Source organism: Rhinolophus sinicus, chromosome 1, assembly GCF_057876585.1.
Source record: "Rhinolophus sinicus isolate RSI-liver-muscle chromosome 1, RSI-T2T, whole genome shotgun sequence".
In the NCBI taxonomy this organism is placed as follows: Eukaryota; Metazoa; Chordata; class Mammalia; order Chiroptera; family Rhinolophidae; genus Rhinolophus; species Rhinolophus sinicus.
The window spans coordinates 86269958-86282956 of record NC_142501.1 but is presented as its reverse complement, the minus strand read 5'-3'; the positions used below and the strand labels follow the sequence as shown (position 1 = coordinate 86282956).

The window sequence follows — 12999 nt, the reverse complement described above, 5'->3', positions numbered from 1 at the left end:
CTAGCCCCGTCCTTCCCCTGCCACTTCCGTTTCCCACCTGCACACAGCTTAAGCGCTCCATGCTTTATAGCCGAGTTCCGTGCTTTTACCTTCTGCACAAGGGATGGCCTTCCTACCAGGTCTTTCATCTGTTGCCTCATAATTGTCCACTCCTCGATCTCTTCCTTGTCAATATGTCTGATGCTCGGGTCCTGGTCATGCCCTGTCAGGTCTGTCATGCCGCTGAGCAAAGCTGGGTATGCATTAGAATACCCTGTGGAATTCATTATAATACCAACCCCAAGTCCTGCCCTTGGCATTCTGACCCAGTGGGTCTGAAGGTGGGCCATGGTATCTGTAGTTTTACCCAGCTCCCTCAGTACTCACCGGAGTTGGAGAAAGACTGACTTTGAGGATACAAGTACCTTGATATAGGCCTTTCCTACCTTAAGATTTTAAAAGTTATGTCAAATTTTCAATGTTTTGCTAAAAGCATGTCCAGATCATTTTACTTATGAACAGTAGGACAAGTCGTTTAGGAATTTCTGTTAATGACTAGCCCATAAACTTGTATAAAATATAATGAATGTCCCATAAATTCTTACAAAATATATGAAATAGGGCTGCCTCACACTCTGCAGGTAGATGCTGTAGGCATAAAAGAAAGTTAATTTTCAGTCATAAAAGTCTGCTTCCTCCAAGAAGTCTACCCTGATACTCAAAGAAGTCTCTTCTCATATTTGTGCACTGCTCTGCATCCTCACTAGATCAGGCCCTCAGCATCTTCCATCTGGCTCACACAGGGCTGAAGCTCTGACCTTGGCTTTCTTGGTGTTCAAAACCTAAGATGCTCATTCTGGAAAGGTGGGCATGTCCCTGGAAGGGTATAAGAGAACATCTGTAGACCTGACATTTTTACGTTCATCAGAAGAGGGCACGGCTTAACAAAAATATCAAGAATTACAGTTGGAACCACATGGAGACCGAAGAAAACAAGAAAGAAACTCTGCACATAGTAACATGAGAAGAGACATGGATTGGTATAGAAAACTGGCCCCTGCATCACCATCTGTGGCAGAGGACTAGATTTCTGGGGACTCTGAAAAGGACCCCATGTCTTTGATTGTTGGATTAATGATATGAATGAAACAAGTTGCAGTGAATTCAGAATGACTTTGAATTTAGGTCTCATGGCAGGAGGGGCATCAGTGATTCCAAATATGTATCTGATTTTGCCATTCCAAGTATTAGAATTGGTTCTTATAAAAAATGGCATGCATGCCGGATCATCGTGTCCAGTTCTGGATTGAATAGCTACTGCAATCACTGCAATAAATTCATAATTTTTATATACCTCCTCCAAAACAAAATAGAGTGTACCTGTGGTAGTGGCATTCTCTGTGATCAGGGTGGGGAAGAGAATTTTTTGATACCTAATTTCCTCACAGGGAGATTAAGGTAGGAAGTTAACGAATAATAACTACAAAGTCTTTGGGGTGTGGCTGGCAACCCATTGTCACTGTAAGTACAGTATAACTTCATGTTGTCCTTTATTTGTCTGGGAAAGCACAACTAAACAAACATCCTTGAGAAGTGCTTTGTTTGTTCGTTTGATGTTTGGCTATTCTGGTTCTTTGCTTCAGGAGAAAACGCTGGTCTCCGAAGTTTGTATAACTGGATGCCTGACACAAGCTTGCCGGCTGCCTCCCCCCAACACCCCTCCCCCACACTCAGAAACCCCAACACAGCCAAACTTTCACTGACCCTGAGTTGCGTTGCCCCAGGCTGGTCAGATCCGAAGGGACTAGTCCCATGGTTGCTGGAATAATCTTTTCTCCCTTCTGGTACCAGAACGTCTCCTCATTCTGTCCTGTGCTGAAGATCCGAAAGTCCATGGTGTGGACTGGGATGGCAACAATTCAGAGAATCCAGAGAATTCTCTCCCACTGCTGAGCAGGCCTCACACCCATGCGGCGACTCGCAACAATGAGCCTGCTCTCTCGTCAGTGCCGGAAAAGTTTCTGGCTGGTGGAAACGTGTCCCCAGTGGACCTCAAATGCGTATACTTTGAATAGTTGATCTCGGTGAATATTACTCTAATTGAAAATCAGCTGGTACTCACTGAGCCCCCACTTTTACTAGGCACCCTGTTAAGTGCTTTACATGCATTAAAATGATTTTCACAAGCACCCTATGATGTGGGAATTACTGTTCTTATTATAGAGTGGAAGAAACTGAGGCTTAATGAAATAGCTAAGGAATTCACCTAAGGCTACATTGTTAATGAAAGGCAGAGCCAGAATTCAAAATTCAAACACACAAGTCTGACTCCAAAAAGACTTGTACATAGGAAGAAAAGATATTACAAACCATTTTAAAACACAAAGTGCTTTTTAAAACTGATATAATAATGGTTACTATAATACTTTAGGTAAAAGAGGGGGTGCAGTGGGTTAGATAGAGAACCCCCAAAAGATATGACCACATCTTAACCCCCAAAATCTGTGAATGTGATTTTATTTGTAAAAAGGCTCTTTGCAGATGTGATTAAATGAAAGATCTCAAGATAAGATTGTTCTGGATTATCTGGGTGGACCCTGAATCCAATGACAAGTGTATTCATGAGACACCTAGAGAAAGGACAGAGAGAAGACAGAAGCCATGAGAAGATGGAGGCAGAGATAAAAGGGATGCAGGGTGCTGTGACCTGGACGAAGAAGCAAGGGAAGGTCCTCCTCTAGAGCCTCCAGAGGGAGTGTAGCTCTGCCAACATCTTCATTTGGGACTCTTGGCTTCTAGAACAATGAGAGCATACATTTCTGTTGTCTTAAGCCACCCAGTTGGTGGTCATTTATAGCAGGCACAGGAAGCTAATACAGGGGCAAGAGTACTCAGTTTATGATCCATGATTGCCAACTCGGACTTTCATTATGTGGGATCTCAGCGTGGCACTTTCCCAGGCCTCAGTTTCCTTATGTGGAAGACAACTGTGAGTGGGACCCTTTCCATCCCTTACAATCCATGGATCAAGGATATAAGAGCAGCGCTTTCATTTTCCCCGCCAGTGGGCAGGGGGTGGAGGAGGCAGTAATTAGATGGTGCCCTTTATCTTGGCAGAAATGTTTGAAGACAATGAAAGCCTCTCCTTTAGAAATGTAACTAATATATTATTTGGAGTTTTAAAAAGATTCCTTCTGTACAGTGGGCTTAAACCAAGGACTACGAATCTTTAATTCCCAAGTGCAAATTTTAAGTGAAAATAATAAAAAATGCTAGCGGATATGGGGGTAGCAACCATCTTATAATGATAAATGTATTTTAATGGAATAAAAATCTTCTTGAAGGTACTACAGTTTGGATGAGGCACAGTCTTATTCTTTCCCCTGTTATGAATGTTGCCTATTTTTTTTTCCTTTTTATTTTTTATCAGGCACGCTTATCAGACCTCATTCCTCAGATGCTATAGTCTTTGTCTGAAAGTAAAATTAATGCTAAATGTACCTTTTCAGCAGGTGGTATTCCAGCAGGGGTGTGTGACAAAAAAAGTTAGGTGTTCTATTTTAAGAATCATAATGTTTTGTCATATGCAAGAAATATAGTACTGTTTGGAATGCTTGCATATAGCCATGGGTTGATTACACAGGAAGAACCCATTAAGAATTAGTAACCATCTCTTTTTAAAAATCTCTTTTTAAAATAATCAACAGAGACATGACAACTTGACTGCTGATTGTGGAAATGTAGTTCTCATGGTTAAATCTGGGATATATTTTTCCATTATGAGACTCAGAAGATTGTTGGGAACTTTCCTTTGCATCTTTAACTATAGTTTCCAGTTCAACTTTCTACGAAAATGTTGCACTTGCTAGAAATCCAACTGAGAAGGCAGAAAGGGTGGGGAGCCTCTCGCTCACTGCCCAGAGCCTGGCACATAGTAGGCATTGCATGGATGTGGAGTGAACAAATGGAAGACTCTCCTTGGCATATTGGGTTTTTCTTTTTTGGTTATTGTATCATATTGAAAGCCTTATTAAATGGGTACTATTTGTATCTCCACTTCATGGATGAAGACTTTGAGGTTTTCAATTATTACAGAACTTGCCCAAGGTCACGTTGCCGGAGAGAAGTAGAGGTAGGACTCAAATTCAGAGTTTGATTCCAATAGCTCTTAACACCAAGTTATACTGCCCCGCTAAGGGGGTAACGCCAGATGGCTTCGGGGTGGTGGGGTGGTGGTGTTCTACCTGCATTCAATGTTTTTGTCTGGTTTCTTTCTTGAGATAGACTTTCAAATACCTTGTCATTTGGTTTTCATGCTAATGTTGCACCCGTTGCTAATTTGAACATATTTTTTTCTTTTTCTTATTTCCTATTGCCCACTGGAAGGTTAGTCTTTGTTCCCATAGACGTAGTGAGTATGTTTCCCTTCTCGGCTTCAGGGCTGACCAGAAAATTAAGTGAGACTGAAAACTTTCTGTGAATATGATTTTAAAGAGTGCCAGGAAGGTCTCCCTACCCCCCATGTCTCCCCCACTTGCTTCCTGATGTTCAAAAGCCCAGCAACACAGCTTCATTGTTTGGTTTCATGTCATGTTCTCTGTCAAAATGCAAATTCATCTGGGAGAGATAAGTACCACTGTAAGCCAAGCAGTCTAGCCTGCCTGTCTTCCTTCTTCCCTCCATCTTTTCCTTTAATAAATATTTGTGGAGAGGGATTCTAGCTGGGTACTGGGTGCTAGAAGTTTAAAGATAAATATGTTGTCTCTAGCCTAAGGAAGGTCTTGATTCTGGAAGCAGATGAATATAAAAGAAATGCAGTACAGTGTTTTTATGCTATGATGGAGGCAAAACGGAGGAATACACTGTGCTACTTGGAAAGATGAGTGTAGATATCCTTTCAGCTTACAGTCCTTCACACTTTAATAAGAATGAATTCTACATAGTCTTTTCCAGGAGGCATAGTCTGGTGATAGGAGAAGAAGGTTTGGTGTGAGTGTGAGTTTAGTGAAATATTATAGAGGGAGAGGGAATGACAGTGAGAAAAAAAAGTTCACAAAGAATAACCAGGAATCAAAGTCGTAACACAGCTAATTTTAGAACTGAGTAGATTGGGCCCTTCTTATTTATATGAGTTTGCCCAATTGTCAGGCCATGTGTTAAAATACTATAATAAAAGAAGAATCGGTACTTCTGAGAAAGGGTTTTATATCTATTCTATTCTACAAGGCACACTGATTGACAGCTACAGAGGTAAGCTTTCTTAATTGAACATATTAGAGGTCAGCAAACTTTTTCTGTAAAGGGCCAAGCAGTTAAATATTTAAGCTTTCTAGACCAGTCTCTGTAGTGACTACTCAACTCACCTGTTGCACAGCCATAAAAGCAGCCATGGACAGTATTTAAATGAATGGGTGTGGCTGTGTGCCAATAAAACTTTGTTTACAAAAACAAGTAGTGGGCTGAATTTGGGTCATAGACCATAGTTCTCTAGCCCCTGATTTATATACCATTTAATAGGTACATTAAAGTCCTAACTTAACTAAGTTCAAATACGTTTTTTGAGGTGGCGCCCCTAGCTGCTGGGTGGACAGCAGGCATCAGATGGAGCTCTTCCTGACATTCTATGGCTAAGCCTGGTAAGCAGCTATCTGAAGGAAGTAACCCTTTGAACAAATGGCTGCTGTGGAAAAGACTGCAGAGACATGACAACGAAGAGAGGGAGGGAGCACAGACAGATAAAGAGAGGATCTTTGTGCTATACATGGTGAGCTGTTTACCAAAGACTCATGCAGAAAGTAAACTTTTTGATGAAAAAAGTATAGGTTGAGAAGTCTATGGCTGATGAAAACATTACTTCTAGTAGTAATATATAAATGTTTAGTATACTAATTCATAGATGGTAGTTACTTAGTCTTTCATTTATTCATTCAAAAAACCTTGGTTTCTACATGCCAAGTATTGTACTAAGTCCTGGAGAAACAATATTGAATAATTCAGTCTCATCACTAGATACCAAATGTCCATTCTAATTCCCTGTTGTGATTTTCTGTAACCATCCACTATTTTGTAGTATGATTGTGACATATTGAACTTTTTAATGCCTCAAGTGCTTTAACCAAGATGTTCCTTTGAATTTACTAAGACCATTTCTGTTATTGCTTCCCAAAGATTCTGCATGTCAATAAAAATTACCTCCAGGTCATCTTTTGCAAATGGCTTGCTCTGTCCCATCACTTAGCCTTTATGTCTGCTAACTCCACCTTATAATCAAAACTGGACCCAGACTTTCACCTGCTCTGGAAAGCATTCCTTGATTAAAGACCTTCAGGTGTATACCTCTGTCCCTGATGCCTCCTCTAATCAAGTATCTCCTCAAAATCTCCACTCAGATGTTCCATACGTCCTCCAACTCAACATGTCCAAACTTGAAATCAAGACCTACACCCCACCCACTCTTAGCCCCCTCCCCCACCCAGGGTTACCTAGATCAGCAGATGGAACCATTTGCCACCCAGTGGTACAAGCCAGAAGCTTGGGAGCTCATTCTTGACGTCTTTCTTCTCACCCGTTATGGTCTACTATTCATAAGTCTAGGTGATTGCAGCTCCTAAGTAGCTCTTGAACTGAGATACTTCTTTCTAATGCCACTGCCTTTATCAGAGCCTAATCTACCAACTTCTCATACCTGAACATCCTGGTGGTTCTGCTGGAGTCCACTCCCATCTGTCTCACATCTACCCTATACCCATCTGATCGTATTGATCCATTCAATGGATCCATTTGCACTCAGTGCTCTTTGGGTAAGGAACAAAATTCCAAATAACCGTCTAGACTACGCATGATCGACTCTATTCAACATCATCATCTTTCTCTCAGACTATTCTTTTTCCCTTTCCCTGACACATTTGAATTAGGTTTATTTTTAGAGCTTTATTCCAGTTTGCACTTGTGGAAGATTTGCATGAATAGCCCCTTTCTTCACCAACCCTCGTATCTATACTATTTACCATGTAATATTTCAGTGCTCTCCCACTGTTGGTGACACATAATTGCCTGCCCGAGTTTAGCCATGTGACTTGGTTTGGCCAATAGAATTAGGCAAGATACAGAGCCAAGGCTCCAAGTGGCCTTGCTTGTTCCTGCTTGTCCTGTTGGACGTCTCCCTTCACCATAAGACAAACAAACATGCCTGGGGTAGACTGTTGGTCCCATGAAAAGAATGAGGGATGTGTGGAGTGGAACTACCAGTTGAGTACAGCCTAGATCAACTCTCAGCATATGGTTAGATTGATAAGAAACAATAACTGTTGTTATTTTAAGCCATTGATGTTTGGGATGGTTTGTTATTTAGCAATAGGTAATCTATACACTAACACAATAATATTGTACATTTTCCTGTGGCTTTGTAAATATCCTCTACCTTTGTTCATACATTTAGGTCAATTAGAGTTCAAATCAACAAAGATTACATAGATGGGCCTCATCTTCCTGGTATGAACCCAGACTGGTGCTTGAAGATTGAGGTCCAATAATGAAACAATGGCTAATTCCGTGAGGATGCCTCTGTGACTTTCCAAATGAAGTGAGGGCTTTCCTGCCAATTCTACAAATTGGGTGGATGAAATTGGGCATGGGTCTTTCCCTTGCAGCCAGAGAAACTCTTCATCCCTGGGAGGGATGACAAACCCATTGCTACAACCTGAGGACCATTCTGAAAGCTCAGAGCTCGTTTCTGAAGTGACACAATGCACATGCATTCTGGATAAAGGCAGTCTGTCATAATAGACATTTTGAAAGTTGTCCTAGATTTAAACAGCACATCTTGTTTCCTTTATTCTTGTCCTCTGAATTTCTCTTTGAAAAGCTGTTGAATGTTTCTGTCCTTCTCATGTTCTCCACCTGACAAAAGCTATTACTAAGCAATGTTAATTAAGCCACAGGGCCAATTCATTGACAACTCAAAAATGAAAACCATGACTGCATGTGGCTGTCAAACTCTGCCCCCAAAAGCCACAGCCAAATGCTGTGCTACTAAAGGAGACTCTTGACATTAAGACTTTTTCACTTATAAATGTGAGGAGTCACTTGGGGGGCTGTCAAACAAATGCCCCGATTAATAAGCCATCAGGTTTGCTATGTTGGAACAGAAAAATAGATGTAAAAGTACAGTCACAGATTTCAAAGCACTGGAGAAAATAAATTCATACACACCTGGATTGATGAAATTCTTCTTCCTGAAATAAATTTTAAAAGTATATGTTTTAGTTTTGCTGAAATCTACTCCAAATTCCAAACCAGGCATCTTGAAAGGAGAGATAATTAATTTCCCTAGCTAAAATGTTTTACACTTGAGGGAAGAGGGAAAGATTAGAAATTTGAATAATTTGCTCTTTCTCTCCTTTTAAACCAGCCAAACCAGGTTGTCTTCAAATTGTGTGCATTTGCAAGAGGGCTACATTTACTATCCAATGCCCGGCAGACCATCTCTAACCTGACCTTGATGGGCCCTTTCTAAAATAGCCCTTTAAGGATACAGAAGATGCAAGTGAACAAGAGCTTCACTCTCCTTCTTCCTCAAACTGTTGTACCCCTTTAACGTGAAAGTCAGCCTATCCTGAAGAGTGTGTGTCCCCTCAGCTGTGACTTCCTGTTCGGTCTCCCATCACAGGAGCTCCTGGCCTTTGGGGTAATGTGGAAACCCTGGGGCCATTTTGCTTTTCAGTCCACTGAATGAGAGGCAGGAGGCTTTGAGCTGTGTTACCTGAGAACTCAGGGGCCGTGCAGTGGGGCTGGGCAACGAGTGGCCTCCTCTCTCTGGAAGGCAGGCCTGGGGAAGGGACCCCTCATCAAGGAGCTGAAGTACAGGAAGGGTATCCTCATCTGTGGGTCCTGTCCTGGGCTCCAATGAATCAGCTGTCTTGAGGGTCCTTTTGGTGTCTGGAGGCAATCTTGCGTGGAGTTCCCGGGGCGATAAGGAGTGCGAAGAATCCTTTGGGCTTCCAGGTAGACTCTTGGAAAGGTAACATGGGAAGCCTGCAGGCTCCTTCCAGCTGCCCCACGTGGGCCCTTCCAGGGTTTCTTGCTGAGGCAGGGAGTGCGATGTCCCACAGCCCCTGCCCCTCAGTCTCCTCAAAGTGGGAGAGGTGGAAATTCGGCCTGGGGCTTGCCGATCAAAGTGGAGAAGATTCCCCTGGTTCTCACAGTACTGCTTTGACAGGCTCCTCAGGGGGCATCGAGGAGATGTCCCGAGGCTCTGGGGCTCCACCTCTGGGCCAGATGACTCCGGCTCCCTCATGCAGCTAAGAGGCCCCGGGTCTGGATGTTTCCAGGGGACACCGTCAGAGTTGCTGTTCTCTGGAACACACGGTGGTTGCTCAGTTTCCTCATCCAAGTGCCACTCTTCCTCTGGTATGTCTTTATCCTTTCCCAGAGGATAATTACTGACAGGTTGTTGCATCTTTAGTGAAGCAGAACAGAATGCGGAATATGTCACGGATGAGGCAGACTGAGATGAGGAAAAAAAGGGGTCTGGAATTTCACATACAACTTCTAACTCATCCTAGGAGACAGGTAGAGAGAGCCCAGTTAACATTAATATCCTTAACCCTTGGAAGATAATTAACATAAGTGCATCCAGCCTTCTCATCTAAATAGTCTGTGTGTTGAAATTTGCTTACTCTTTACTTGATATCCCTTCCAGATTCAAAACAAAAAAGGTTTAAAAACTTTAATGACCTAAGAGACTTCTTGGAAGCCACCTAGCTCATCATCTTTTGATTATTCCATTTTAAGAGAATCAAATATACATTAAATTTTCCTCATATATTTTGGTGTATGTATTTCAGGGATGTAAAGATGTAAGAACAATAAAAATAAGGCCCTTTCCCTCAAGATTTAAATTACAGAGTGAGAAATGCCTGCAAACATATTAATGTAAAGTATTTGGTAAAAAAACATTCTAGATTTTATCCATTCCCATGTTTTGGAAAAACTACTTGGGGGTTTGAATAGAAAAACCCAGATGTCACGCAGACACACTACTTCTCGTGATTAGAGGGGTTTTCCAGGATTTGAACGTACCTCCCAGTTAAGCTCTTCTCATGTTCAAATAAAGCTGATTATACCATTAACAACTTGATTCATGGTGACATGGAAATGACACATTGCTGTTCCATTATTTAATAGCTTCCCATAGGAAGAGAGTAGTTATGTGTGGGAAGGCAACTGTTGCATAAGAGTCAACAGTTGATAATTTACAGACTATTGCATAAGAGTCAACCTTTGATAATTTACTGACCGGTATGGTCTATGAAACACATCATACAACCATCTTCCCTCACCACAGGCTGTGTGGAAAGTGGTTTCAGACTGTGCGTAGCCTGTTTATGGACAGAACATCAATAGTTGACCACATATTCTGCGATCTCCAACAATATAATTTTAGCAAGTCTATAAATTCAAAAGTGAAACTCGGCAATCTGGAACCCTTCAAGAATGAACACAGTTAGAGAACCAAATTTTAAGGATTGCTAATAATTTACCTTTTTAGTGATATAGAATTTTAATTACATCAACAACACCTTTTAGTATAGCTTTTTCTACCGTGTATTATTTACTTCCTGAAATTGACAATAGAAAACACAGAACACCGATAAACCTTGTCTCGATGACCTGGCTTTTATGTTGATTATCATGCATAGTACCAGCTGAAATACAGTGGTTATTGCTACATTTAATGTAGTTTTATGAGGAATGCAATACTTGTTAGAGATTTTTATAGCGTATGATTATTTACCCCACACTAAATTTACCTCACACTGATGTACTCCCTAATTTTTATTCATTACTTCTCCTTATAGTTTGTGTATTTGACTATGGCAGCCACTCTCCCCTTTAATTTATTTGTTTCTAATCTGTCTCAGGCACAGGAGTCGAAAAAGCCTGTGCTGAGAAAAGTAATAGGCTCTTAGATTTAAAAACGTTATCGGCAAGCAGGAAGAGCCTAACGTTATGACCTTGTCATGACAATGCTCAGACATTGATTTTGGGGACTTCGTGTTCTCTTATGTTTACTCCCTGGCTCTCATCTGATTTAAGGCCAGATGAAACTAACAGGTACTGAATTTTAGATTGGAGAGCTGTTGGAGGAACTACATAGATACCAACTAAAGTCGTTCAACTCTTATCTACAAAAGAGATTTGCAATTCTTAATGCTGGGTTTGTTTTAATATTTTGAACTAAGGTCTCAAGTATTACAGAGCTTTGTGTGGGGGACAAAAATGCACGAGGTGCCCTTACTTTGGGGGCCAGGGGGAGTGTATGTAATACCAGTTAAGAAACTTACATTTTAGTGAAGGTGGGCTTGAGCTGGGTTTGTTTTTAGATTGATCATTTGTGGCTGCTGCTTTAAAGGCTGATACAGCTTCCTTGGAGAAGAATGAAAAGACCCATTCTGAGCATTTGTGAAACAGATACATGAGGTCTCTTTTCAGGGTCTGAACTGGAGGGACCAGTTCCTCATTCTCCCAACAAACAGGTGTCTGAGCTGAGGACAGGAGTTACAGGTACTTTCACACACCGTCACACCCAGGGGACTTCCTTATTTCTCCCGTACAGTGGTGTCCAAGTCCTAGGCAGCCACACCCTTCCAGGAACTCAGTGTGTTTCCATAGACACTTGCATAATAGTTCGATCAGAATTCCTAGTCTTGGGTTTCCCCTGGGTCTTCGTGCCTTCCTTCTCCTTTGAGGGGTTAGGACACTGCTTTGGATTTCCTTTCCAGTAGTCCTGACTCAAGGGTGTGGTGGCTGGTAGGAGGTTAAAATGTCCGCTAGGACTTAAGGGTTATTAAGTGTTATTTATTGGTCAGTGTCTCAAATACTGGAAGCAAGGTAATACGTAGTAACTGCTGACACCACTCACCGTAGAACTGGAGAAACTTTAAATAACAGCAGGGTGGTTTGCGGGGAGAAGAGCACCCAGGCTCTGGACAACCTTCAGCTCTCCCTTCCCCACCGCCAGCTAGCCTGTGACTTAGGACAAGACACTCCACGTCCATCAGCCTCCAGACTGCATTTTTGAAAAGGTATCAAAGTACTTCCTTCACAGGCTCTTTGCAAGAGTTAAATGAGATAATGGCAGAGGTTCCTGGGAGACCCTCCCTAAATAACTACCCCTGTGGATATGATAAAGAGTCAAAAGTTGCCAGAAGAATTCAGGCTACCCCTTACCTTTTCTGTCTTCTAAAAGACTAACTCAATAAATGATCATTATAAAGAAAATTCACCAGTCTTTGACCTGTCAAGCTGTAAAAACCCAGCAAACACCACCCACACTATGGAGAAGCAATCTCAGTGTACTGGAAATTAAACCATACAGGTTAATGATTCACCCATTCTTTTAGCGGTGGAGGACTCAGCAAGGCAGGACCGAGAGAAGCTGATAGCAACAGGATCCAAACAAATGGAAAGTGCAAAGGAAACCCAGAGAGTAGCTAAAGGTGGCTTCTAATACCTGTGGCGTGGTCTGCCTCTGAAGGTGACGTTGTCCAGGTGGTTTCTGACAAGGAAATCAGCAGAGCCACAAAGCCAGCTACCAGATGAGGTCTCGGCAGACCAGGGTCCATACCTGGAACAATGGACCCTTCTGGGCTGTGTGCAGGCAAACTTGATGCAAGTTGACATGAGGAACCGGCCTCTCCCCTCCTTAGAGACTTTTCTAGTTATTTGTTTATGAAAAAGCCTAAAGGGAAGCAAGTTCAGAGTCACCACCTAAGAAAAAGGTGATTTGTTTCTACCGAACAATGGCAGATCCAATAAGAATTGATGCAAATGGGGCTTTTTACTTCCCTTTCAGGTATTCAGTAATCACCATTGATAGTTCAGTGAGGCAGTTCTAGGTTTCTATTCTGTTTATTTTCTCAAAGGTTGTTTGAGAATCATTCCTTTTGACCTTACTTTGCTCACATCTTAAAACATTTTGTGTAGATCTATTTAATTAGTGGAATGTTTTGATAAGCA

The 12999-nt window shown here is 41.8% G+C and overlaps 1 protein-coding gene across 4 annotated transcripts in view; it reads right to left on the bottom strand.

Moving 5' to 3' along the window:
• Positions 1-12657, bottom strand: part of PLEKHG7 (pleckstrin homology and RhoGEF domain containing G7) — a 56964-nt gene extending 44307 nt beyond the window's left edge. For 2 of the 4 annotated variants that reach the window (XM_074325288.2, XM_074325291.2), the window contains exons 1-3: positions 10060-10164; positions 8741-9538; positions 8191-8213 (exon numbers count right to left, since the gene is read on the bottom strand). In XM_074325288.2, coding sequence (XP_074181389.1) covers positions 8191-8213; positions 8741-9436 — 719 coding nt within the window. In that variant the 5' untranslated portion in view covers positions 9437-9538; positions 10060-10164. Of the gene's footprint in view, positions 1-8190; positions 8214-8740; positions 9539-10059; positions 10165-11324; positions 11396-12493 lie in introns of those variants that run through there. The other 2 variants (XM_019710286.3, XM_088801160.1) reach the window with 2 other exon arrangements.
• Positions 12658-12999: the final 342 nt, after the last annotated feature.